The sequence below is a fragment of the Spermophilus citellus genome (genome assembly GCF_964194105.1).
Source record: "Spermophilus citellus genome assembly, chromosome: 5".
NCBI classification, from domain to species: Eukaryota; Metazoa; Chordata; class Mammalia; order Rodentia; family Sciuridae; genus Spermophilus; species Spermophilus citellus.
Window position 1 is genome coordinate 132163684 of NC_138186.1, and position 27963 is coordinate 132191646.

Sequence of the window (27963 nt, forward strand, 5' to 3'; positions counted from 1 at the left end):
GTGACTGTTATGTACTCATATGATGCTTAGAGGCAGACATATTATGTTTATGTATCCAAAATTATGTATCCAAAGTGTTTCTCCATAGCAACTATCATCTGGGGTTTTATGGCATATATCTATGCCTATTGCTTTACTAGTCTCTAGGAGGCCAGGACCTTACTTACTTCATTCCCTACTTCATTTCCATTCACTCTATAGTACCATGTCCTGTGGAGTATGCATTCCAAATACCTCTGTTAAAGGAACTAATAAATTGTCCAATGTGTAAATAACATTTGGAACTGTAATGAATGTAGATGGAAAATTCTGAGTGTATAGGAGAAGAAAGGACATGGAAGACTGGAGGACTTCACTGAAGGGCAAACACACTAAGCCTTGAAATGCTGAATTGACCAAGGAGGAAAGTTGGGTGAGAGCACTGATTTCAAACTAGATCTAAATTCTCAGCCTGCCACATACTAGCTCTGTAACTTTGAGTACCGTTTTCACATCTTTCAATGGGAACAGTAATGGTATCCATGTCCTAAGAGTATAGTAAGAACATAATGAAGTCACACATGTAGAGTGCTTGGCATTGCGACTGACACATAAAGTGCTCAATGCATGCTAAAAATTATAATGTTCATTATCACTTAGGCAAGGGGAGCAAAATGAGCATCCCTGGCTATGGAGAAAAGAGTAAGGAGTCAAAATGAACAGAGATCAGTGCGCAGTGGGAATAAAGCAAGGAAGAAATTGTGTCTGGAGGAAGAAAGAAGGTTTTGGGGAGTGGAAGAAGGTTTGATTTGAGATATGCTAATGGTGTTAAGTTTGAAGACTTTTGGGGGCATCAAGAAATAGATGTCATGAAACATAGTTCAGGAGTGACCTGATAGAAGTCATCAACCTTGAGGTGGAAGAGAAGGAATTTTGACAAGGAAGTCATGAAAATGAAGAGCATATGTTTTTCAGGGAAAGAACATTGATGGTTATTCTGTTGTTCTTCATGGATGAGAGGGGAGGGTAGAAGGTTGCACAGGATTAAAAGCCACTAAGTTATTTCACTCAGGAGTTCACTGTGATAGGTGCAGTTCCAGGTTCCTTTCCCATCCCAAGCATAGGCTGCTTTGCAGTGAGAGTTGAAGGTCATGCCTCTCCACACAGGAACATGGTGAAGGCAATTCTCTTTATGGTTTCCTTGAGGCAAAACTAATAATAAGTCCTCCTGTTCTTCCCACAAATGTTAAGCAGAACCGTCATCATTTACACAAAGGAGCTGTGACTCATCGTAAGGTGGAAGAAAAGAACCAATAAAATATCCCTGAGAAACTCTCTCTGTTCTGACCTTATATCTTTAGCAGTCTTTTATTCTCTTACAATTACAAGCCCTCTGGGTAGAAATCACATTTTATAAAACTGCACAAATGTATTATTTCCTTGTGTAGTAAAAGAATTTTTCTAAGGGCTTTCAGAACACCATAGAGTCCATAGGTTGTCCTTAATTGATGTGCTTTACAATGTGCTAAAGTTTTCTTTGGTAGAAATGATTTGAGAATTTCTTTTCATATATAGAGATGTGTAATGCTTGCCCATGAAAGTGTGATTAGTGTGCTCCTTTGCTCTTTTGTTTTTCCCTGACACCATCACTTTAAATTGACAGTGTTTACAAATTTGAGAATTGGACTGTGATTCAGCTCTGCAAGGTCAGTCTAGTTTATGACACATGCTGATTTCTGTTGGTATTAATGCATCATCTGTGTCAGAAACCGATAGAAAACAAGTGTAGTTTGTTAAATGATTGCTGCTGGCATAGATTTATGAGGGAGATAAAATGAGTCGTCTAGTCCACTTAAAGAGGCCAGTTAAACAAAAGGGGTGTTATACTCTTCCTTTGACAAAATGTCTAATGCCCAGCTCTGATGCCGGCCTACTAAATTTTATTAAAGTGCATTTCTCCCTTTAGTCACTAATGAGGTATTTTCTAACCTTGTTCTTTGTTTTACACACAAACTGGCCATGATATTTTCAGAGTTTTTGCTTGGGCTTCAACTTCTATCCATAGCTGAATGTTGGAATACATCTGATATTTTAGCCTATATCTGACTCTTAAAAAAAAAACTAGATAATTGTAATAATTAAGACCTATAGGTCCTACATATTGGCCTACAATGTTGAGAACTACCGTTTTTGTTTTTGTTTTTTGTTTTTTGTTTTTTTTTGTTTTTTGTTTTTTTGGTTTTTTTTTTTTTTGATTCATCTTGTTTTCCCTTGAGTCTTCAGCATAAGAGACAAGTGAAGAATCATTTCTCTCTGTTGACTAGCTGGAGAGGGAGTGAAGTTAGCCAGTCAGATTCTCATTATAAAATACTCAGAAGATGTTCTGGAAGAAGGTTAGTCTGTGCACTTTTTGTCTACTACCCCCTGTATTTCTACCTTTCTGTAGAATCTGTAGGTGCTTAAAGATGATTCCAGGTGGAATGGTATGAACATTGACTCTCAATTTCAGGGGAGACACTGCAGAGAACCCCATACCCAAGTTCCAACGTGCTGCCCTGGAAGAGCATACCTCTCACTTAAAAATAAAAGCCAGGAGGGTGTATTATGCAATAAATAATGTGTTACATATGTAAATGGAGCTAGGAAAACAATATTGAGGGAGGTCTATAAGATTAATTATGTAAGTATGCACTGTAACTTGATATACCTTATCTTGTCATATGTTACCCTGCATCGTTATGTGTGCTTTTGGTCCCCAAACTTTAGAAAAGTTTTTTCTTTCCTTTTTTACCCCAATTTCAGCTGTGCTGTGAGACAGTAACACAAGGGTTACTTGGCCACATCTGGTATCTCTTTTAAGGAACAGTGCCTTGTGGAGCCCATATGTAACTGTGCTCCTATGCAGGGAGAGATCCCAGGTAGGCACTGGACTCCCAGGGAATAAGAGCAAGGCAGGAAGTTGAGCCCATTTTCCTGTGTGGGGACTCTCCTTTGATGGCTGTGCTTCGACTTTAGGATTTGATATTATAAAGGAACAAATGACTTCCTTACAGGTGTTTGAAGCTGTGCATCAAGACTCCTTTTCTCATCTCTGGAACACCCTACACTTCTTTCACGTCTTCTCCTGTACAGGAAATGCATCTTCAGTTCTTAAACTTTTTATAACTGTAAGATTTCCAAATCATTTACTGTATTGGTTAGTTTCTTTAGGAAATTAGCCTGATAACTGTGATTTTTTTTTTTTAATACTGAGGAATGGAATCCAGAGGCAGACTCTCTACCTGAGCTACATCCCTTGCCCTTTGTATTTTTTTTTTAATTTTGAAACAGTTTGTAAGTGTTGAACTTAGGATCCTCCTACCTTAGCTCCAGTGCATTTGAGTTTCCAGGCTTGTAATGCCATGCCCAGCATGACACCTGTAATTTCTACATGGTTCATATAAGAAATTTCTGAATCACAATATATTTTGGCAGACAAGCCCACACTGTAGGTACTTACTAGACCCTATTTATTGGACACTTCATCAAGGTTCAGAGGTGAGCTGGTAAAGTGATGTCTCTGTTCAGGCTACATTGGAACACTTTTTGTTTACACGTGTGCCCTGAGACCTCTGAGTGGTGACTCATGCTGCACCCTCTGCCCAATGTGTATTTTAATGTGTAAAAAGAGTTAGCACATTAATAAAAATATTTAGTAAACATCATCTGGGAATCTAAGAAATGGTAATGCCATCTCAGCTACTGTTTCTAAGTTAGAGATGTTGGTTTTTCTTTGAATTCATTTAATTCACTTTACAAATAACTTACTGAGTGTCCACCATATGTCAGAGGGTCTGTGTTACTTGACTCAGGAAATACAGAATGAATGTGACCCAGCTTTTGCCCTCAGTAAACTTGTAGACTCTTAAGGAGATTGCACATCTACCTGCCTAACGTAAATTCCCTAAGAGAGAACTGCATCTCATAGGGAGGAATAAGGAAGATATCTTAAAGTAAGAAAAATTATATTAGGATAAGATTACAGACACAGATTGTGTTAATTGTAGTCTTTCCAGTGATAGGAAGTAGAGATGTGCTGTTTCTTGTCCTGACTCAATGAGTGAGGTTTGTTGAATGCAACACAGGAAGTGGGAAGGACAGGAAACCAGTCTCAGCAGCCACCCAGGGAGGCCTCATGGAGAAACAGATAGTTCTCTGGTGGCGTGAGAGCCCCTCTGTCATCTCACCACAAGTCAATGCCTATTTCCTTCTCCAGTGATCTTCACTGTGGACACTCAGCTCCTCTCAATGGCAAAGGCAGCGTGTATATGTGTCCCCATTGCACTTCTCAGGAGAGAAAAAAATCTGTTTTGGCTAATCTACATTCAACAATGAGCACCTCTGCTGGGCAAAGCTCATGGCAGCGGCCTCTTAGGCAGTTTGCCAACGTGCCAACCAGAGGATACATGTTTTTTGGCCTTTCCTGATTCAATAAATTGTGTACAGGACAAAACCATGGATCACTTGGTATAGAAGAGTGTATTTCAGACTTCAGCATGCATATGAATCCCCTGAGGACCTTGTGGAAATGTGCACTCTTGATTCAGTGGTTGTGAGGTTTCAGGAATTCTCTGTTTCTAACGAGCTCTTAAGCAATGCTGATGTTGCCTCTTCTCCTGCTTCTGTATGAATATGACTATGCAGAAGGCAAGGCACTCCATGTGGCAGACTTGTGGTTGTGAGGTGGCATTTCATGAGGGGAATAACTGAATAAAAGCGTGGAGGAAGGTGTGGTGTTGAGGTCTATATGTGTTTACATAAGGCCAATTTGGAATATAGTTAAGGTCAATAAGGCGTCTTTAGACCAAAAAGTCAGTATTGAAACAATTCAGATGTAGTTTCTAAATACCAATGTTGTTTAGGTTGGCAGTTAGTCTTTTCATAATTTTAATCCAAAGCATGGTAAGCAGCTGAGTATGAATTTTCCTTATTCATATTCACTTGAGAGCTTGCTGCATGACTCCTGTCAGTTTGTCACTAGTTCTGTTTTGTTGGTGAGAAGGGTGGTAGGACATCAGTAGGACTTATTTATCACAAGCAGTTGGGAGCCACCATGCCTGGTTTAGACACCAAGCGTCAGATTCCTTCATTCTGGTACCTTGGGAGAATTGCACACTTCTCATTAACTTTGTTGGAGATCCAAAGACGTGAGTTCAACATTTGTTCACAAGGATCCTTGAACCATAATAATGTCTGATATTCATAGAATGAGTCCATTTCAAAGTTTTATTTCTACTCATTTCATAAATAAAATCTAAGATTGATTAAAAAACCAAAGAGGCCTTTTACACTTTTATTTAATGACACTAGAGCCCAGCAATTTCAAATCATGGATTATATCTAATAGAAGAGAACTGAATTAGGTATTCAAGTCCTCCTGACATATTGGCAGGTACAGGAGGAAAAATGATGTCATTTTTTTTTCTTTGTATTTCATTCACTGTCTTCAGAAGGAAGGCTCCATTGATAGTGATATCTGTTCTTCAGTGTTCAATGACATAAGGGAATAAACATAATATTTTATTTTCTGAAACACACCCATTTCAACTCATTCTTCTTTGAAAAATGACTTATTTTAATATTCGTGGTCAAAAAAGGCAAAAACAGTTATTTTAAATAACTGAATCATGAGATCTTTTTTTTCTATCCAAGGAAACTTCCAATTTTTATGAAAATCTTGAAAAGGATTTTCATAGTTCACCTTTCATTGGGATTCATGTAGAATTTTGAATCACTGAATAGTTTAACCACTTAACAATCTTTGACTACTATGTTTTAAGTTGTCAGTTATTAAAGAAGGAACACTGCTGAGTGTGAGCAAGTGTTTCTGCACAGTTAGAAAGTGCTGACTTTGGAGTCAGACAAATGTATATTTAAATCTCTTCTTAACACATACCTGCTATGTTACCTTCATACTTACTTTGTAGGATTATCTTGAAGATAAAAAAATATTGCATAATATTTCCATTTAACAGAATTTTTTTAAAAAGACATGAAGATTTTTAATTTAATGACAAATTCTATTGTTTTATCCAAAGTTAAAAACAGAAGTACTTCTGAATTTTCACATTTGTGTAGGAAAGCATTATTTATTCTTGACGTAAGTGAAAACTTCAGTGCTTTGAGTTATAAACAGAAGAGCTGTGATTGTAATTGTCAGTTAATTTATGTAGTGGAATCTCCATTATCAAAACGTGGTGATCCAAAGAAGTAAGTGGTGATATTGTGCACAGTTTACCAAAAGAAATTCAAATTGGTCTTCAAAACATTAGTACATTCACCCATGCTGCAGTGTCCTAATATGCAGGAGCCTAGAAAAGAAAAGTTATAAATGTCATTCAAAGTGATTCATTTTAATCACTTTAATTCATTCATTCAAAGTGATAATTCATTTTAATCAAATGAGGCTGGGGAAAGTCCATTATGTCTATATGACTATATATATATATACATATATATATATATATGTATATATATATATACATATATATGTATATATATATATACATATATATATGTATATATAGACTATATATATATATACATGTATATATATATATATATGTATATATATATATAGACTATAAATACTCTGTGAGGGTGGCATACTCCACTGCCATTCAGGTAAAGGAAGACAGATAAAACATTTCCATGACAAGTGGAAGACAATTTTCAATGAACGTGTACACAGATGCTCATATACACTTCCACATAGTGAAAATATGAAGACCTCTTTTTTTATTTATATATGACAGTGGAATGCATTACAATTCTTATTACTCATATAGAGCACAATTTTTCATCTCTGGTTGTATACGTAGTATATGCACACCAATTCGTGTCTTCATACCTGTACTTTGGTAATAATGATCATCATATTCCACCATATTAATAATTCCATACCACCTCCCTTCCCCTCCAAACCCTCTGCCCTATTTGAAGTTTGTCTATTCCTCCCATGCTCCTGCTCCCTATCCCACTATTAACCAGCCTCCTTATATCAGAGAAAACATTCAGCATTTGGTTTGGGGGGATTGGCTAACTTCACTTAGCATTATCTTCTCTAACTCCATCCATTTACCTGCAAATGCCATGATTTTTTTCTCTTTTATTGCTGAGTAATACTCCGTTGGTATATATGCTACATTTTTTTATCCATTCATCTGTTGAAGAACATATAGTTTGGTTCCACAGTTTAGCTATTGTGAATTGTGCTGCTATAAACATTGATATGGCATGAAGACCTCTTTTTGATGGTTTCCTCAATACAAGCCACAGGGTCACTATATTGATACATTTCTAATTATTTTATTCTTTGCATTATTTTTATAGCTAGCCTTCCTTATATTGGAAGCAAACCAAGGGTACCCATTATTTTGGATGCTGCTTCACAGCAGATGGTTAGTATAGCAGTGTATTGGTTAGTGTGTTTTTCATGTGATGAAGTATCTGTGGGGCTTTGATTTCATAAAGTGAAGCAAGTCATTGTTATGAAGAGCAATGAAAAACCTGGGAAATTGATGGAAGGGAAAAGTGAGTTAAAGGGAGCAGAAGTGTCTGGATCTGGGGCATTGAGAACCATCAGGTTTTACTCGGTGCTTCCATCTGGAGATGTTCATAAAGGCAATTTGATTTCTACAACTTCCCAAGTGTTGAATTCAAGTGTGGTCTATGAACAGCCACATCATCTTTGCTAAAGCAATTCATTCCTCTTTTAATAACAGAATATTCATGTCTTATTCCGTCTCTGATCTTGTTGAAAGGGAGGCATTTTAAATTGTAACACTTTTGCTAACTTCCCAAGCATCTCCATTCTTGTTCTTTCAGTCTGTCTACTAGTACTTAATATTATTTTTCTCTGCACAGATCCAGTGCCCCACTTGCCAATTCATCTGGTGTTTCAAGTGCCACTCTCCTTGGCATGAAGGTGTTAACTGCAAGGAGTACAAAAAAGGAGACAAACTGTTGCGTCACTGGGCCAGCGAGATCGAGCATGGGCAGAGGAATGCCCAGAAGTGTCCAAAGTGCAAGGTGAGATGACCTTTTGGAAGAAAGGGAAGAAATGTGTACATCTGAATGTAATTGAATAATATCCACGATATTGAAGTGAATCATATTTATGATTATCTGAACACAGGTATGGAGAAAGAGTATTTGCTGTTTCATTTTAGAAGAGAAATTATATCATGTCTTAAACTTAACATTTTATATATAAACAAGGTGTATTCTTATGAGTTATTATGTATTTGCATTACATTACAAAATTTAAGGAGACCACTTGAATTAATTTAAAACATCAAAATCTTTATTTTTTCTTTAAAAATTAAGAAGGAAAAGTTAATTTGGAAATGATATAAGCGTATCATTTCTAGCTTGCCACACTACTGTAATCCCTACCCAATTAAATATGCAGGCTTTGAATCCTTACCGTCCTTTGCTTTTCTTGTCCTTTGGCCATTGCATATCACTTTAGGATTACTTTAAATTGATCATTTCATTTCTTTGTATATTTCTAGAGATAGACACTAATACTCAAAATCAAGACTTATGGATTTTATGAATCCCACTTTAATTTCCCTCTTATAATCTTTCAAGTAATCAAGAGTTAATAGACATTTGAGCTGAAACCTGGATATTGAAAGTTAGCCATGCGAATAGCAAGGGAAGATCCTCCTAAAGAGAGATCACCAAGTAAATTCAGCCAAAACAACAAACAAACAAACAAACAAAAACAAAACAAAACAAAGGTTCTTATAAGATAGGGATCTGTTGAAGTGTTTTTTCTAGCTTACTTTAGAAAATTTTATGTGTGTATATATGTACACTCTACTATATGTGGTTTTTATCTGTTGCCAAATTTACTTTTGGTTATCATATCCAAATTGAGCTTAATTTTCTTTTAAGAGTAACTCTGCAATTCCTTCTTTCCTGGAGACTTAGAACAGATAAGTGAAATTCAAATTATCAGAAATACTTAAAATTTTAATAATTGTGAATACAATTTGAAGTAGTAAAAGTATTTTATAAATCCTATTATTGAGAATAATACTAATATATGGATCTACTATTCCAGATTCACATACTGTTTTATAAATACCGTAAGTAAAATGTATAGTCTACCACGCGGCCTGCGCAGTGGTTTCATTAATGAGGTTCTGGCATTCAGTTAGTTAGAAGAGATCAAAATAAAACACACAGACAGTACCTTATTTTAATGCTAGGTCCGAGACGGCTCGGTCTCCCTGTTTCCCTGCCTCCAGCCGCTCAGCAGGGCAGCGAGGATTACTCTGGGCTAGCAGGAGAGAGAGAGAGCGAACACGCCGGGGATCAGCCTTTTATTTGGGGGGACAAGAGATTCAGGGGAGAATTCCATCCAATGAAGGTTGAGGGGGGGCTGCACTCCAAGGTCAGGGTCAGTGATTGGGTCTCCAGGGTCAGTGGTTACGCACACCCCCACACGGATGGGCTCTCTCATCAGGAAAGGGTCGGGATAACTCCGACACAGCCAGAGTGCCTCAGGCCCTTAACGGGAGTCACCCAATCACGTGTCAGAATGGCTCCCCACATATTCCCCCTTTTTATTCTTAACAATGAGGCGGCGGTTCACTCTCTGGAGTCCCCGGATTCTTGATTGGAAGACTCGCCATCCTATAGTTACAATACAAAAGAGAATTAACAGCAAAGAGAATAATCCAATAAGGTACCAAGCGGAGTGCTTAAGAATATTTCCAGGGTTGAATCCATTTAATTCCTTCAATATTTGGTTAGCCAAAGAAGAAGGATCTGAAAAATCAGCTCTATTATTTTGAATGTCTTGGATATGGTGATGAAGTTCCAGAATATCCAAGCTATTATTACTATTTTGCCAAATACCTAATAAATGGGTTTTAATTTTCTCCCAATCCCAGAGAGAAGCATTGTACTTGGCAGCTGTAACACATACATACTTATAATTAGCATGGCATTTAAGCCTTTCCTTAAATTTTAAGGCTGAAAGTTCATTACCAATGTTAATAACAGTCGCCTCTAAGGCGTTTAATTTAGTTTCAATCCTTTCATCAATATTTACTTGATTACGCAGAGCCTTGGAAGTATTTTGAGCTAAATTATTAAGAAATTTTGCATGCTGAATATTCTGAGACAATGTCAGAGATGTAGAGACAGTTGAGGCAATAAATGAGACCAGTGCTAAGACACCAACAATTATGACTCCAATAGCACGTTTAGGTCTTGTTAGCTGGGCATGAATTTGCTGCAGGACTTGTAAACCAGCATCAGCATACCATGGCTCTGAAATATTAGCAGGTAATAAAACAAAAGAGGGCTGATGAAGTATCAGCACTCCTTTTCCTCCATTATACCTAGAAATACAATTGGTTAGGTTGCACTTATTACAAGTAACAAAATATCTATCATCTATCCATCTAACTTTTACATTTCCAATAATTAAAACATAAGGAGATTGGACACAGGCTCTTAGGCCATAGCAAGATCCCTCTTTACAGTTCTTGCCGACAAATTTTGGTAAAGGTTTGTCTGAAAAATGTAAATACTCTGAGGCAGCAATTAAACGCCAAATATCTCTTTGAATGCCTCCTTCACTATAAGTCAAAATATTACTAACAAATCCTGCAGGTGTCATAGCAGAATTTCTTCGTAATTGTCTCTTATCAATTTTTGGAGACCAGTCTAAAATATACCCACTAGCTTTAGACACCTTATGTTGTACAGGAAAGGTATTTACACAATCCATCCATTTAGGAAAGGTGCCAATTTCAATTATAGAACTATTTGGACAGTGGGGTACTGGTGGAGGTTTTGCAGAAATGACTGGCTTGTTATGGGAAAGTCCCATCTTAATTATTGATCTAGTATTAGGTTTTAAGTCTCCATAAATAGAATTATTTGTCAGTCTAGGTTTACCAATCGCTGTCTTTTCTTCAAATGATACTTTCAGACAGCCAGCATGTTTATCATGTGACCAACATAAAGGTAATTGGGCACTGTAGCCAGAATAATTAAATCTAGTCACATGATTGGGAGTAATATGAGTATCTGTAAATCCTCCCATCATGAATGAGTCATTAGTAAATACTGGAATAGATTCTCCAGTCCACACAGCTGGGTGTACCAGGGGTGGATCTGGGAAATATGTCCAATAAGTGTCTACTTGATTCCCTTTTACCTGACAGCCCAGTAGGGCAATTACTGTCGCTACCATCAAGACTGGTGTCCTGTTCTTTCCTAGGCGTCGAAGTATTTGGGAAGCCTGGGTTGTCAATTTCTTCACATCTTTCCACGAAATCAGCTTCTCGGCTGGTTCAATCTGGTCTTTCTTCATCTTTTTCCGATATCTCCTCCTTCTGGGTTGTGGCTCCTCCGTGTCTATCCTCAGTCGCTTGAGTCTGGGTTCTATCTCCTCCATGTCTGATAGCACGTTCAGGCACCCAGATAGGACGAAAAGCACCTTCTGGAAAAATACAAGCATGCCCTCGGCCCCATGATATTACCGGATCTGGGCCCTTCCACTGACCAGTCTGTAAATCTTTCCACAGAACTCTGCCTAAAGGGCCTGTCACCGAGGGAGACATTTGCCTCTCAGCAGCAGTGTGACCTTCTGTGTCACAGTTTAAAAAATTTAAAACAAATAAGGCATGATTAAGGCTATTTTGGGGAGTCACTATCTTATTCCCCCTTTTTAATTTTTGTAATTGAAGTTTAATAGATAAATGAGCTCGTTCTACAATGGCTTGACCTTGAGGGTTATAAGGAATTCCTGTTTTATGATTAATTTGAAACTCTTGGCAAAATTGTTGAAAAGCAGAGCTTACATAAGCTGGAGCATTATCTGTTTTAATCTGCATAGGACACCCTAAAACAGAAAAAGCTGCTAAGCAATGAGAAATTACATGTTGAGTATTTTCCTTAGTACGTGCTGTGGCAAAAATAAATCTAGAATAAGTGTCCACTATGACATGCACATAACATTGCTTACCAAATTGAGGAATATGAGTTACATCCATTTGCCATATTTGATTTGGTTTTAAACCACGGGGATTTACCCCTGATGGCAGAGATGGAGTGTAAATAACACACTTAGGGCATTGGCTTACAATCTGACGAGCCTGTTTTCTGGTAATACTGAATTTTTTACGTAAGCTAGAAGCATTTTGATGATGCAAGGAATGGGAAGCTAGGGCACAGTCATATGAAGACATCTGTTGACAAAAAGCTACTAATTTATCAATATTATCATTACCTGCAACCAAAGGTCCAGGGAGGCTAGAATGTGCTTGGATATGTCCAATAAAATATGGGTACTTCCTCATTAGCACTGTCTTTTGTAAATTATGAAATAATTCAAATAACTCCTGTGATGAAGTAAATCCAATAACTGAGGTTTCAATATTTTTGGTAACTCTGACTGCATATAAGCTGTCAGAATAGATATTAATAGGCTCATTTGAAAAATAATCTAAGGCCAAAATCAGGGCTTGAAGTTCTGCCCTTTGAGCTGAAGTATAAGAAGTTTGTATTACCTCTGTGTGAACACGGCTGAAGAAACCTGCCTTACCAGAGCTGGAACCATCTGTGAACACCGATAAAGCTCCCTCTATTGGATGGGAAAGTACAATCTTTGGAAAAATAAGTGATGTTAATGATGCAAATTGTACAATCTTATCACGAGGATAATGGCTATCTATCTGGCCAGGGAAATCTGCAAAAGCTATCTGCCATGAACTAGAAGTTTGAAAAAGCCAATTAGTCTGTTGAACAGAAAATGGAATAATTATGATATCAGGCTCAGATCCAATTAATTGTAAAATCCTAGTTCTACCCTTAATCACTAATTGAGCTATAGAATCATGAAAAAGAATTAATGTTCTTTGAGGGGAATGAGATAAGTAGATCCATTCAATAACTCCTAATCTTTGCCATATGGCTCCTGTTGGGGTATGTTCAGTTGGAAATATTAATAAATACAGTATTTCTTTAGGATCTATTCTAGTAAGCTGTGCATTTTTAATTGCAATTTCCACTTTCCTTAAGGCTGCTTTGGCCTCCAAAGTTAGTTGACGTGGAGAGGTTGGAGAAGGATTTCCTTGTAATATCTGAAATAAAGGACTTAACTCAGAAGTAGTTAACTTTAAGGATGGTCTTAGCCAGTTAATATCTCCTAATAGTTTTTGAAAATCATTAAGGGTACGTAACTCCTTAACTCTTATCTGAAGATTTTGAGGACGGATTGTACTCCCTTGAATTATCTGACCTAGATATTGAAAAGGAGATACCTTTTGAATTTTTTGAGGAGCTATACTTAAACCCATAGTTGTAAGTGAGGTCTCTAACTGAGTAAAAATTTCTGAAAGTACTTCTGAATTAGCATGGGCCAATAATATATCATCCATAAAATGAATAATGTATGCATCAGGGAAGCTATTTCTAATGGGATCTATTGCCTGATCAACATATTTTTGACACAGTGTAGGGCTATTACGCATTCCCTGAGGAAGGACTTTCCAGCAGTATCTTTTAACAGGTTCCTTAAAATTAACTGCTGGGACAGTGAAAGCAAATTTTTCACAATCTTCAGGATGTAACCTTATAGAGAAAAAACAGTCTTTTAAATCTATTACCATCAAGTTATAATCTAAAGGAATGGCTGTGGGGGAGGGAAGTCCTGGCTGTAATGATCCCATAGGCTGAATTATCTGGTTTATTGCTCTTAAATCCTGCAGTAATCTCCAATTTCCTGACTTTTTCTTAATAACAAAAATAGGTGTATTCCAAGGGCTAAGTGTTGGTTCAATATGACCAGCTTGAAGTTGTTCCTCAACTAATCTATGAATTATTTTAAGCTTTTCCCCTGAGATGGGCCACTGAGAAATCCAAATAGGCTCTTCTGTGAGCCACGTAATTTTTTCAGCTGTCTTAAGGATCGGGGAAGTACTCAGTGCCCCTAATAAAAATTTTGTCCTGAAGTATTTACTAATCCTTGCCGTGGAGACTGGCTTGTAAACAGATATTCTTCCTGAAAGTTTTCCCTATCATCTCCAGGAAAATACCTCTGATTAATTTCTTCAACTGACCTTATAGAATTTGGGGTGACTAGTAGCAGTCCCATTTTGGCTAGTATATCTCTTCCCCATAGATTAGCTGGTAAAGACTCTAACACATAAGGCTTAAATATTCCACTGTTCCCATCAGAATCTTCCCAACGGAGATAGTTGGCACTTTGAGCAGGCTGTGAAATTTTTCCTATTCCTTCTAGATTAGCTGAGGCTGTATGCAGAGGCCACTGCCTGGGCCAAAATCGGCTGGACAATATTGAACTATCAGCCCCTGTGTCAATTATTCCTAGGAAATTTTTATTATTAATTCTAAGTTTTAATAAAGGGCGTTCTTGTCGCACTAACTGGGACCAATATACTCTGTCCGGCGGTTTAGAAACTGAATCTGCCGGCAGGTGCCTTTCTGAGACACAAGGCAATAATATTAATTGAGCAAAAATATCCTTTGGGGTGAGTCTTAGGGCATAATTGGATCTTACAGTAACATATAATTGCCCTTTAAATTCTGAATCTATCACGCCAGGTATTACTTCAATAGCTCCCTTTAAATTATTACGCCCCAAAATTAAACCTACAGTATTTTCAGGAAGCGGCCCGAAAATCCCAGTAGGGATTTGTGTCGGTCCCGTTTCAGGATCTAATTCAACTGTCTCTGAAGGTCCTAAGAAAACTGTCTGTGATCCATGTCTCTGTTCCGGTAAAAATCGCGGACTGTCCTGGTCGGCGCCGCTAGTGACGTCACACTGTGCGACCGTTCTTGGAATTCCCGGGCTCCCGCCAGGAGGAAATGCCGGCGGCGGCGAGAAAGCGGGCTGATCTGCGCCGTTTGAATCCTCCGCATGGGGCTGCGAGTCTAAGTTCACATTTCTAACCTTGGTCCCTAGTGCTTTTGTTCTCAAGGGAAAGGTAATTAACTTAGCCTCAGGCTGATTTTCCATTTGAATAGACTTAACAGCTCCTTGAATGGCTTTTATAAGGTCTTCAGGGGGTCGGGAAAAAAGACAAACTTTTTTTCTTTTTAATTTCTCCCAAGTAAGTAAATTTGGAGACTCTTGGTCACAAAACCAAGGACAATATTCACCTACAATCTTTAAGAATTGCAATAACTGAGTTTTCTTTATCTGTTTTCCTTTCTGATTAATTATACTGTCTAAAATAGTTAGATACATTTCCTTATCCGAAGAAGTAGAATTTCCCATTTTAAGTAAATTAACGTCTCTTTCCTTCAATATTTCCAGGTACTTTTGTGACTCAAATGTCACTTTTTCCTTTCTCTTATTTCTTATTTTCTTTATCCTCTTTATTACTTTTGTGACCCAAATGTCACCTCTTCCTTATTTTTCTCTTTATTCTTTATCTTCCTTATTTCCTCTTTATTTCTTTATTTCTATTTCCTTATCTTCCTTTCTCTTTATTTCTTTCCCTTAATCTTTTTAGCGCGCGCTCCCACTCAATCTAACTAATTCAGAATGCCCCACGTTGGGCGCCAATTCTACCACGCGGCCTGCGCAGTGGTTTCATTAATGAGGTTCTGGCATTCAGTTAGTTAGAAGAGATCAAAATAAAACACACAGACAGTACCTTATTTTAATGCTAGGTCCGAGACGGCTCGGTCTCCCTGTTTCCCTGCCTCCAGCCGCTCAGCAGGGCAGCGAGGATTACTCTGGGCTAGCAGGAGAGAGAGAGAGCGAACACGCCGGGGATCAGCCTTTTATTTGGGGGGACAAGAGATTCAGGGGAGAATTCCATCCAATGAAGGTTGAGGGGGGGCTGCACTCCAAGGTCAGGGTCAGTGATTGGGTCTCCAGGGTCAGTGGTTACGCACACCCCCACACGGATGGGCTCTCTCATCAGGAAAGGGTCGGGATAACTCCGACACAGCCAGAGTGCCTCAGGCCCTTAACGGGAGTCACCCAATCACGTGTCAGAATGGCTCCCCACAGTATAGCATGAAATGATAATGTTGTATTTTTGGCAATTGGAAGAAATTTTGAAATAGTTTAATTGAACCAGCTTTGTAAAAAGTGATGTATAGAGATGTGTGAGCTAAAGCTTTGTCTGTTTTCCCTGTAGGAGGCAAATTCATTCAGTTATTTATTTATTTATTTAGGTCTATTTCAGCTCAGTGCATCGATTGTTCAGTACCCTTATATTTTTCATCCCATTGAAAAACAATTCAAAAGGAGGACCTTTTTTCCTTTTTTCTTGCCTTTTGTGTTTATTTGAAGCTACTGCTCAGTTTTAAACCACAGGCTAGTGGGAATTTGAGTGCTGTTAAGTCATTCTACTTAGCACTTTGCTCATAAGTATACTTTATATCTCCCTGGAAAACTGTAAAAAACAATTGCCAGTCAGCAGTTCTGGGATTATTCTCTGAATGAACAATACTGCAGCATTATGCCTTGAGGAAATTCTGATTGAAATGAAGTCATACATAAAAACATACACTTATGACTTTAATCCCTTGATCTAACATTAAATCGACCCTCGTGTGTAAAAGAAAAAGCAATGAAACAAGGAATTTTCTGAGCACACTAATAACCTCCCACAGTTTTGACAAATACAGATAATCAGTTAAAAGAAAGCCTGCATGCTGATTCCCTCTTGTAGAAATAGCTCCATGGTCTGGGCTTTAAGAAGAATTACCTTTTAAATAGATGAAAGGAAAAGAGCCAGGGAATTTGTTTACATGACTACATTGTAGCTGAGAACCTGTTTTCTGGTCAAATTCAAATTTATGAAATTTATATTCATCTAATTCACGATTTATGACGTGTTTTGAGTGCAAACTTTTTTTTTCTTTTAAGTGCAGCCTAAAAGATTTTATTTATTCTGATTTTTGTTGTTGGACCTTAAAATTATGTTCCCCCCATGAAACATTTCTATATTTATGATAGAAATTGAGATAAAATTAATGAATTCATGTTTATTTTACTTGCTTAGGCTCTTTCCATAAATATATCTCTTAAAATTTATAAATATAAAAAAGGAAGATGGTAGGAGGGTTGGTAAAACAAAACTTTCGTGTATTCTCTTCAGATGGACAAAACCATTGTTATTTATTTTCATATAAATGCTTTTAATATTAATAATTAAATATATGTAAAATTTTGTTGTGAGCAAAGTATATTTATATTTTTGTACCCTGCTATAGGTATATTATGTTCTAAATTCAAGATTGTAATGGATTTTTATTTTAAAATAATCATTTTATTTATAAAGGTAATAAAACATATGCTGGAAATTTGGGCAAAGAGGCAGAGTATTCAGTCCTGGACTTTACTCACTGTGTCAAATGGGGTTTTTGCCCCATTGGAATTACTTTTTGTAGTGTTTTATCTAAAATATGCCAATAATTTGATACATTAGTTTTTTCACTTAACAGCCCAAACAATTCTAAAGCCTTTTTCAAAACATTTCATTAACTGTGTAATATTTATGTGAATATTTTACCTTTCTACACCACAGCTGGTTTAGGTTTGTTTCTGTATATAATGTGTTGATGATATTTATCTTGAATGTATCTTTTTTCCATGTTTTGAACCTCTAAAACATGCATAAAGGTAGAATTATTGGTTAAATATCAGTGCTTTTAGTTTTGGGCATGTACTGCCAATTTGCTTTCTAAAAGGAATGAAACAATTTGTAATTCTATGAGAAAAATTTTGAGGATTTGTTTCTGTGTGAACACTTCATTAATTCTTTAAATTTAATAGTTTTAAAATGCATTGTTCTCACATTTTGCACTTTCTTATTTACTTATGAACTGAATATAAATATTCTTTTAAAATACAATATGTTTTGTAGTTTATAATGCAACCTTTTTAAAGTTTTCTGTTCATATCCTTTGCCTATTTATGTGGCCTAGGTTGGGGCATAAATTTTATTATCAAATTATGTGAACTATTTATTTGAAAATGTTTTCTGGTGTATTTTATTTACATATTTTCCTTTTTTCTTTTTACTCAGATGATAGTGTTTTTTGTTTGTTTATTTCTTTTTTTTACTTGATAGTCCTTATTTCTAGGTTAATCCTTATCTTTAGGTTTGCATATATATTTTTGAAATTTTTTCAAATTTTTGTTTTACCATATATACCTTTCTCTTACCTTTTGGACACACACATATTTTTTATATATATTTACAAATCTTTCATACATATTTTTCTTCTAAACTTAATCATTTATTATTCATATGTTTGATTATAAAGGTGTGTTTTCTTCCTGTCTTTAAGCCATTTGATTTCCAAATATTTGAACTCTTTAATTGGCCCATAATTTATTTTCGTGATTATTATACATTGAGTACTGAAACTAGTTTTTCCATCTTGGAATGGTTATTAAATAATTATCCTACCAACTGATTTGTAATTTCTTTCTAAGCACATTTTAAGTTTTGATACATAAGAGTCTCTTTTCTTAGCTACTTAATCTTACTGCTAATTTTTCATGAAATTTATGTATCCATACTGATGAATTTTAAATGATTATGCCTTTGTAAAATTTGCCCATTCGGCTGGGGTTGTGACTCAGAGGTAGAGCTTTCACCTAGCAGGCATGAGGTACTGGGTTTGATCCTCCACAACACATAAAAATAAAGATATTGTGTTCACCTATAACTACAAAATAATTATTTAAAAATTGCCCATTCAAGCAGAGTTTGATTATCTAAAAATTCATTTAATTGGTACTCTCAATAGAGTAACTCTTTTCTCTCCTTTACTTCTCCCATAATGAGATTTTTACCTTTTTCTAAAGTGGAAAGACCAATTTAATACTTGGTATGGTATTATTAAGAAATTAACTTGTGCTAAGAAATCAAAATTAGTATTATAATTCATTTTTGACAGATAATAAGTTTTAAAAGTTTTTTCTCACATTTATCAGAAAATTTATAAGTGTGTTTTTTTCACATTTAGGTAAACATATACAAACATTTCTGGAATTTACCTATTTATAAAACATTTTATGAAAATTTTATGTTACTGTGTTAAGATCAACTTTGGTTAGCATCTTTATTTGAATGTCATTGCCTTCTAATACAGAATTTTCTTCAGTCAGTTATGAAATACCATTTGTTATCTTACAAATGATTTTTTATAAGATTCTTACTCTACAGAAAACCTGTACTAATATTGAGTTTCTTTTTTATTTAGTTATCAACAAAACTAAATCTAGTTTATGAAATTTAATGTTTAAAATAAATTTAAAGAAAGTAAGGAAATTAAATTTTGTTGAAAATATGAAATATCTGTTCATTTTTACACACAAAAAAATTCATTTTTAGACTATGTTTGATGAGATACTACAATCTGAGTTAGATGCACACCTAAAAATAACAGTAATATACAAGATAAAACTATAAATACCATGTTCATAGCTTCATACATACTTAAACTTTAGCTTTTAATTATTATCGGAGTTATTATTTGTTAGTAATTTTTTGTGTGTGTACTGGACAGTGAATCCAGGGGCGCTTAACCACTGAGCCATATCCCCAAACCTTTTAATATTTTAAATTTTAAGACAGGGTCTTACCAAGTTGCTTTGGGTCTCGATAAATTGCTGAGGCTGGCTTTGAATTGCAATCCTCCTGCCTCAGCCTCTCAAGCCACTGGGAATTTGGGCATATGCCACCATGCTTGATTGAATTTTTTTTTTAATTGTGGAAAATTCAATATTTTTAAAATCATGGTAAAAATCATGTTATATAACTTAGGCTTACTATTTTCAAATGCAAATATGATTTTTAAAAATTTGTATTTCATTTGAAAATTTAAAAAAATTCCTCAACTAAAGTGCACAGTCATTACAATTGTATTTAAAAAACATATATGTTTTGGGTCCGGGAGATCTAACCCAGAGACACTTTACCACTGAGATACATCTCCATTCCTTTTTATTTTAAGACAGGATCTTACCAAACTGCTGAGGCTTGCCTCCAACTTGCTATTGTCCTGCCTCAACCTCCTGGGTCACTAGGATTACAGGTGTGTGTGCACCACCTGGCCCAGCCATTTGTAGTTCTTTAAATGATAGAGCAATCTACCACTGACTAAACTAAAGGAAAGAAACAAAACAAGTATTTCATTGTTTCCTTTCCAGAAATGGCTGCCACATATAGTTTTATTGTTCAGCATACTTTTTAAGAGAAACTTTTAATGAATATTTATTATTAAATATGTCTCAGGTAGTAGCATATACCCATTGGATGTTTCTAAAGGCCTAATAGTATTGCCCAATATGATAACTATCATGAAAAATAAAAGCAGTTAGTAAACCTTCAAGAATGTGGGTAAAGAATCTTTAAGAATTGTTAATAAGGGCTGGGGGTGTAGCTAAGTGGCAGAGCACTTGCCTAGCATGTGTGAGGGCACTGGGTTCCATCCTCAGAACCACATAAAAATAAACAAATAAAATAAAGGCATTTTTTCCATACATAACTACAAAAGAAATAATTTTTTAAAAAAGAATGGTTAATAAGCCATCCATCTGACTCAAAAGGTTTACTATTAGCTAATTAGTATTGGTTATTCTCCAGTTAGCCAGATTTTGACATCTAGCATACCATGTTTTTCCCTATTGAAGTTTCAAATTGTTAAAACACCATTTTTCCAAAGGCCAGACTTCTGAAATCTCAGTATATATTTTTAACACATGAACTTTTAAAATGCAGGTAAAAAATTCAGGCCCTTTTACCTGATTATGTGAGGCAAGCAAGAGTGTAAAGCAAGCAGGAAGTTACAGTCAAGAAACATTAAATACACAAAGGAAGCATTATACAAAGCAAGAATTATCGCTTCAAAAATATTTCTGAAGCAAATATCTCAATATGTCAACATAATTAAATATGGGTGGTGAGTCCCTATGTAGCTGTTACATTGTTATCTATATATTTTTTAAATGTTTGAAACAGTTCAATATTAAAAATAAAATCTAATCAGGAAACAGGAGGTCCATAACATCACAGCTTTTCCAGAATTGTGGAGCTTACAGAAAAACAACTCTTTCGAGATTTGGCTGCTGCACACACACACAGACACACAGACACACACTTTTTTTCCATTCTTCCTTGGGTAAAGTTTAAGTGTTGCTTGGAATACTGAACTTACTAAACCAAGGTTAGGGTTAATGTTTCTCAGAACAGTTTGCTTTTTTATTGATTTGGGAAATTAAAAGGGAATTCATCAAATTCTCTTCTCCAAATTATCTTTTTTCTTAATGTCAGATTAAATAAATATTTATTTAAACATGTATGTAATGTGTTAGAAATGTAGTCACAATTGACTAGATTACCTGGAGTTGACCACCTTGATTTTCCTCTTATAAATAATTTCACATCTTGGGGCTGGGGATGTGGCTCAAGCGGTAGCGCGCTCGCCAGGCATGCGTGCAGCCCGGGTTCAATCCTCAGCACCACATACAAACAAAGATGTTGTGCCTGCCAATAACTAAAAAATAAATATTAAAAAGTTCTCTCTCTCTCTTTCTCTCTCTCCCTCTCTCACTCTCTCTTAAAAAAAATAAAATAATTTCACATCTCTATGTAAAACATTTAACAAGACATTGAGTAGAGATCATTAATTAAGAAATTATACTTTTTTGGTTGGGGACGGTGTACTGGGAATTCAGGGGAGCATTATCATGGAGCCACATCCCTAGCCCTTTTAATTTTTTTATTTTGACACTGGATCTCACTAAGTTGCTTAGGGCCTTACTAAATTGCTGAGGCTGGGCTATGAACTCATGATCCTCCTGCTGTAGCTTCCTGTGTTGCTGGGATTATAGGTGTGTGCCACCACACCATGCTAGGAAATTATACATTTTCTTAGGTTAGTATACAAGTAATGTGATTTATGAATTTAAATTAAGTTATTTATTTTATTCCAGGATCAACACGTTTTTGATTTCTAGGTGACAAGATAATCACTTTTCTGTTATTAAAAGAACATCCATGAGTGGGTTTAGCTTAGTGGTAGAGGACTTACCTAGCATATGGGAGGTCTTGGGTTCAAGTGTCAGAACCATTAAAAAAAGAAAGAAATGCCAAAATACTATTAGGGGTTGCCGAATTCTGATAAGCCATTTTTATTCCATGTTTACAAAATGTCCTTGTCCAGTGATCTTTTTTATGGTATTAGCACAGTAATAACACTGTTTAATACCTACTGACATTTACTGTATGTCTGTCTCTATTACAGTTATTATAATTATATTTTCCTCATCAGATCCTCAGGTGTGATAGTAAGATGCTAATTCCAGTATGCTATCAAGATCTTAATCATTACTTGTCTTTTGATAAAATTTTGAGATGTTACACAGTAAAAATAACATGACAGCCTTAACAGTGTGTATAGTAGTCTAATTTAATTCTCAAAAGAAAGTTGTAAGGATAAAATATTTACCACCATTCTAAGACATAGAGCCAGTTTCAGGTCAATTGAGTAACAACCAAAAGGAGGACTAAGGAAAATAAACTATGCTAATTCACAATTTATTGTGAATTTGCAATTAAGGGAAATTACTTGTAGAGATATTTCTCTTTAGATATTTTATCCTCTTAAGTCCTATAATAGGATGCTTTGGGCAAGAATATATTGATTCAGAGGAAATGATTAATTTTCTTCTGTTCACATAAGATTAACACAAAAGCTATGACTTTGGTCATTTATATCTGAGCCATAGCTATGTAGCTTGTGGTTACTGGGGAAAAGGTTGGCATATCCATGTTTGCTCTTATATATATATCCTACAGTTCTTCAGTACTTTATTTACTACTGCAAAAGCACAGGGGCTGAGAGTAGCTTCCAAATAGTGCCACTCAGGAAATAAAATAGCTTCCACTGGATCACTGATTTACCATTTTTAATTTTTCATATTGCATGAAATATCTTAGTTTGGAGCAGTGGTTATTACTGCTATTTTCCCGGTGTGCCGAAGGATGAACTGTAGACATGAGAATAGCCTGATTGTTTGACAGCAAATACTTCCTGGACTTAGATTGTGTTGCCTCTAATGCCCTATTTTTAATGCCAAAAACATTAATGCTTATTTACTATCCCAAGATTTAAATATATAATGTGACCACCTGTTACATTTCCTTAAAAAGTCAGAAAATTCTCCTAGCTTGAATATAATATAGAAAAAATTAAAATATTATAATATAATATATATCATTGTGTAAATACTTAGGTAACATAACATTAAAACAAATAATGATGCAATAAGATTTATACATACCCATTGCATTTAAGAAATCTTAAAGTGACATTCAAATTCTATCGATACCTGTCCTTTGGATTTAACATTTTAAATTTTAACATAAAGACAAAAAGATATATCATGAGCTATGTAATGCTTTAAATAATCAATTTTAAAAAGGGAAAAAAAGAAAGAAAGTATAAGCTTCTAAAAAAAAAGACAAAAAGAACATTTTTGTACATATATATGCTTATTCATATGTATTTATATTTATATGTGTATGTAGTTGAAGTACTGGAACTGTGTTTTGGGCTGATATATAAAATGGAGTTATGCTCTAAATGCAGTCAATCTTTCCTCATTTTATACAGTAATAGTGTGACAAAAAACTTCATTGTATTTGCAAACTATATAAACATTCTTTTGTGTTTATATGTAAAATAAAGTTAGGTTTCTAAGTTCAGATATTTTCCAACAGATTTTCACCAACACAAACATCTAATGCATTTAAAAATTTTACAGAAAGAGTCTGATTCTTTACTGTGCAGGAGATCCCAAGCATTGCAGGACATCCATAATGCCAACATTAGCCACCTGTGTGAGTTAATTATCCCCTGACTAAAAAGAAAAAGAAAAATCTGAAACATCTCCAGGGAGTTGAGTGCCCTGTTGAGTCTGTTATAGTTGATGAAGGCTTCTGAGAAGGATGAAGTCCAGTGAACCATGTCCACAGGGGAACATTTGAGTTGAAAGCTACTTACTCATTTTCCCCTTGGAGTCTGATGGGGCCATTTTTTTGCTAGGGGATCTTAAGCTCTCTTAGATACTGCATTCATTTCATTTCAAGTTTTAAGAGTTGCCGTCTCTGTCTATAGAGCAAATTCAAACAAGAATTCAAAACAGAGGCACTGGGGTGATTCAGTGGTATAGCACATGTTTTGCATGTGCAAGGCCCTAGGTTCTGGCACCAAAAAACAAACACCAATAAAAAAAGGAATTCAAAACAATACAAATTTTGCTGGTGGCAGCAGCTGACATATCATAAAGTTTTAGGGAACTGTGGGAAAAGGTGTATATCCAAATACTATACAGCATCTTCTCTGGGCTCTAATAGACTTCTCAAATGCAATAATAATCTTCTCCCCCAAGTAGTTCTTCCCATAACTCCCCATCTCTCTAAATAACCATTTAATCTTCCAGCTGCTTGAGCCAAGAACTCTGTGTCATCCCAACTCTCTTTTATAACTCACTTCTAGTCAATCGATTATCTGATTGAAATTTATTCAGAGTTTGAACTCATACCAGGGTTCCATCATCAACAGTTTGGGGCAAGACATCATCTTTCCCTTTCCAGGATTCTTACAATAGACTCCTAACTGGTTTCTCCCACTTTTCAATGTTCTTAACCCAGCACCCAAAATGAGGCTGTTTCACCTGAGACAGTTCACATCACCCCTCTGATCCCTCCGATTCAAACTTTGTGGTTCTCATCTTAACGCAAATGCTAGTCCTATGACAACCATGTGACAGTTCACAGCCTGGACATGCTTCCACCCCATTACTCCTCTAGCTGCATGTACTTCCTTCTCCCTGCCACAGCCATGATGCCCTCCATGCATGCTTCAAAACATCTCAGGGTCTCTGCACTTGTTCTTCCCTCTGTCTAGACGTTCTTTCCCCCAGACATCTCCATGGCTAGTTTGTTCACTTCACTGTCTTGGAGTAATATTCAGCTTCCCGATAAGGCCATATAATTTCAAACCTCCTCCCCTTCTTCAGTAGATAATATGGAGCTAAAATAAAGCACATGTCATATTACTTATCTGTAGCCCTCTATTTCTTATTGTTCTTTAAGGTAATGGATGTATTTTCAGCCATGAGAGTAAGAATTTTTTAATTAATTTTGTTCTCTTGAGAGATACTAAAGATACTTCTAGTGTTTATAGCACTTGTTGGGCACTCTGTAGCACTAAATAGATAATTATTGAATAAATGAATTTCATTTTTCATTCTTCCTCATATGGACTTCGAATATGGATCCTTTATATGCTTTGTAAGATGTGTTCCTTTTTCTCATGGACTCATAGAAGGGAGAGATTGTTGTTAGACTGACAAAGATTAAACACTATTGTACTTCAGTAGGGCTTTGCATAGAATAAGGATGATGACTTTGATTTTGCCTATTTGGCCTGGGAATGCCTACAAAGCATATAGATGTGTGTGACTAGCACACAGTTGCTGTTTGAGTCTGAAGCTTAGGAGCTAGGTCTACAGTGGAGATAAAGAAAAAAGATCCTGTGGAGGGGAGTCAAAGCCAGGTGAATGTGGAAGCAATCACCCAAGGAGATTGTGCAACATGATGCATGTGGATGGGAATAAGGGATAGGTGAAGGGCTAGCAACCTGGGGGAGATCAGAAGAGAACCTGGAAAAACAATGTCACTGAAGCACAAGTCCATCAGAGGTCTGGAAAGGATGGTGATTGACTGATTAAATAATACTGGAAGCTGCAGTACAATAAAAATTATAAGTGTGTTCATTGAATTTTGGAGTTAGGAGATCCTAGATAATGCTTATTTATTATTTTAATAAATAGTAATTGAGAATATGCTGTGTATTGGGACCAATGCAAGGCCCTTTATTAAGGAGTGAAAAAGATATGCATGATCTGGGCTTTTGTAGATTTTCTTCCACCCATTGATTAAGTGGAATCTCTATGAAAATAAAAAACTATATTCCACTTTTATTTTTTAGATTCTATATGATCATTTTATTAAACTAAATGTAAACAACCTGAGGGAGACTGGTACTATTTTATATATGTTCATATGTGTAATGGTTAATCTCTTATTACTGGTTTTTGGTCTGTGGGATGAAGAATATCATAGGCACAAAAATGAACAGTTGTGTCTTTTTGTGTCTACTACAATGTGAACTTAATATCAGACTCTTACTGAAGAAATGTCTGGCATATTCTGAACATTTCATCTCATGACTTTAAGTGTACAGAGGTATCAGCAACATTTGGGTCATAAGTATTCAGTTCTTTAAGTAGCCATCCTTATCCTGATGGAGTGAAGAAAATGTGTGTGTAATAACAAATCAAGTAGTATTTGGGATGGCTGGGGGTGCAACTCAGTGGCACGGTACTTGCCTGATATGAGCAAGGCCCTGGTTTCAATGCCCAGTAGCGCGTGCACACACACATACACACATACACATAACATCCATGGCTTGTGAATACTCAGTTTAAGCTAATGAATTAGAAATACCTAGTCTATTTCCATCTTTTAAGTAAAAACAGAATTTTGATGCTGAATTGTAGTCATTTGGGTAATTAGTTTACTTTTTAGTGAGCTAAGCTGAGCTAAGCTGATGAATGTTTTGTTTGTTTTTTTTTTTTTTTTTTTTTTTTTTTAGCTTTAATATTACTGAGTTTTATTGAATAATTCGTTGAACAATGTATATAAATGCAAAGCTATAAAAGAAAAGTGAGTGTGGAATCATGAAATTTATTACTTGTGTTACCATTTCCCTATTTGCACATTAATATTTTCTTACAAACAAGATGAATGATGAATTAAGCAGAAGGTTTCACTGATGATTTATTTTGTCAGCCCTGTGGATGAAACCAAAGAACATATACTTTGGTTCCTTACTTATAAAATAATAATCATATCACTTACCTATAGGCAAAGGTTTTAGAGAGTCTCTGTGATAAATATTTTAAATGTAAGATTCTTGCAAATGCTTACAAAAAATAAAGTAAAATTTTGTTTTTTTTAAGCCCTGGAGAATAGGGCTGGGTTTTTTTTTATTGTTGGTTGTTCAAAACATTACATAGTTCTTTTTTTTTTTTTTTTTTGAATGTTTTGTTTTGGGGAAAAAATGAGCCATATGTGAATATAATTTTAATCTATTTTAAAGCTTTATGTTTCAAAAACAAAGATGGCATTGTCACAAGCATGCCACTCAAAGATATACCCAAGGAACTCATTTAGCATGTGAAATTTATTTCCCACTAAGTGTCAGAAGTTCAAAATTGCAATTTGCTTAACAAATGTAAAAAGTTGTGTGTTCTGTTGTATGCTAACTGATGTCATATCTGTTCATTTCTCTATTGGTATCAAATAATAAAATATTTATGTATAATCAAGATATATTCAATCCACAATAGTACTAAAGAAAGCACTGTGTACTTCAGAGTTGGTAAATCATGATACCATTTTCCACAATTAAATCCCTGCCTTTATGTGTGTAAAATATTCAAATTAACCTATAGAACCATATATTCCTACAGTGTACAAAATTACTGAACATCCTTATGAGACCTTACTTTTTCAATTCCTGTGTGGTAGGACCAATAATATTTTAGTTTCATGCTATGTTCAGAATATTATAATATAATAACAATATTAGTACTAAGGAAAAACCTTAAAAGAGAGAATAGAAATAGCAGTTTGGGTATTTAAATGGAATAATAAATAGGCCACATAAAGATTTTAGAACTCAGTGAAGCAATATTATAAACCGATATAAAATGACAGAACTGCATGTAAAATTTTGAGGCATATATACTATCATTGACAAGTTTAACTTATAAGAACAAGTTTCCCATCAGAAAAAGTTTTGATGCCATTTTGAAGGAAGAGTGTGGATCCAGCAAAAACAAGC

At 35.5% G+C, this 27963-nt stretch overlaps 1 protein-coding gene and 1 long non-coding RNA gene across 9 annotated transcripts in view; one reads left to right on the forward strand and one right to left on the reverse strand.

Moving 5' to 3' along the window:
* RNF217 (ring finger protein 217) overlaps nucleotides 1-27963 on the forward strand; it is a 131600-nt gene that overhangs the window by 89059 nt on the left and 14578 nt on the right. For all 3 annotated transcript variants that reach the window (XM_081295361.1, XM_081295363.1, XM_081295362.1), the window contains exon 3: nucleotides 7885-8049. In XM_081295361.1, the coding sequence (XP_081151487.1) occupies nucleotides 7885-8049 (165 nt within the window). The remainder of the gene's footprint in view (nucleotides 1-7884; nucleotides 8050-27963) is intronic.
* Nucleotides 5325-27963, reverse strand: part of LOC308649639 — a 66304-nt gene continuing 43665 nt past the window's right edge. For 3 of the 6 annotated variants that reach the window (XR_014022130.1, XR_014022131.1, XR_014022132.1), the window contains 2 exons: nucleotides 7903-8059; nucleotides 5325-6329 (listed from right to left, as the gene is read on the reverse strand). This is a non-coding gene — a long non-coding RNA (uncharacterized lncRNA). Of the gene's footprint in view, nucleotides 6330-7902; nucleotides 8060-21385; nucleotides 21517-27963 lie in introns of those variants that run through there. The other 3 variants (XR_014022129.1, XR_014022133.1, XR_014022128.1) reach the window with 3 other exon arrangements.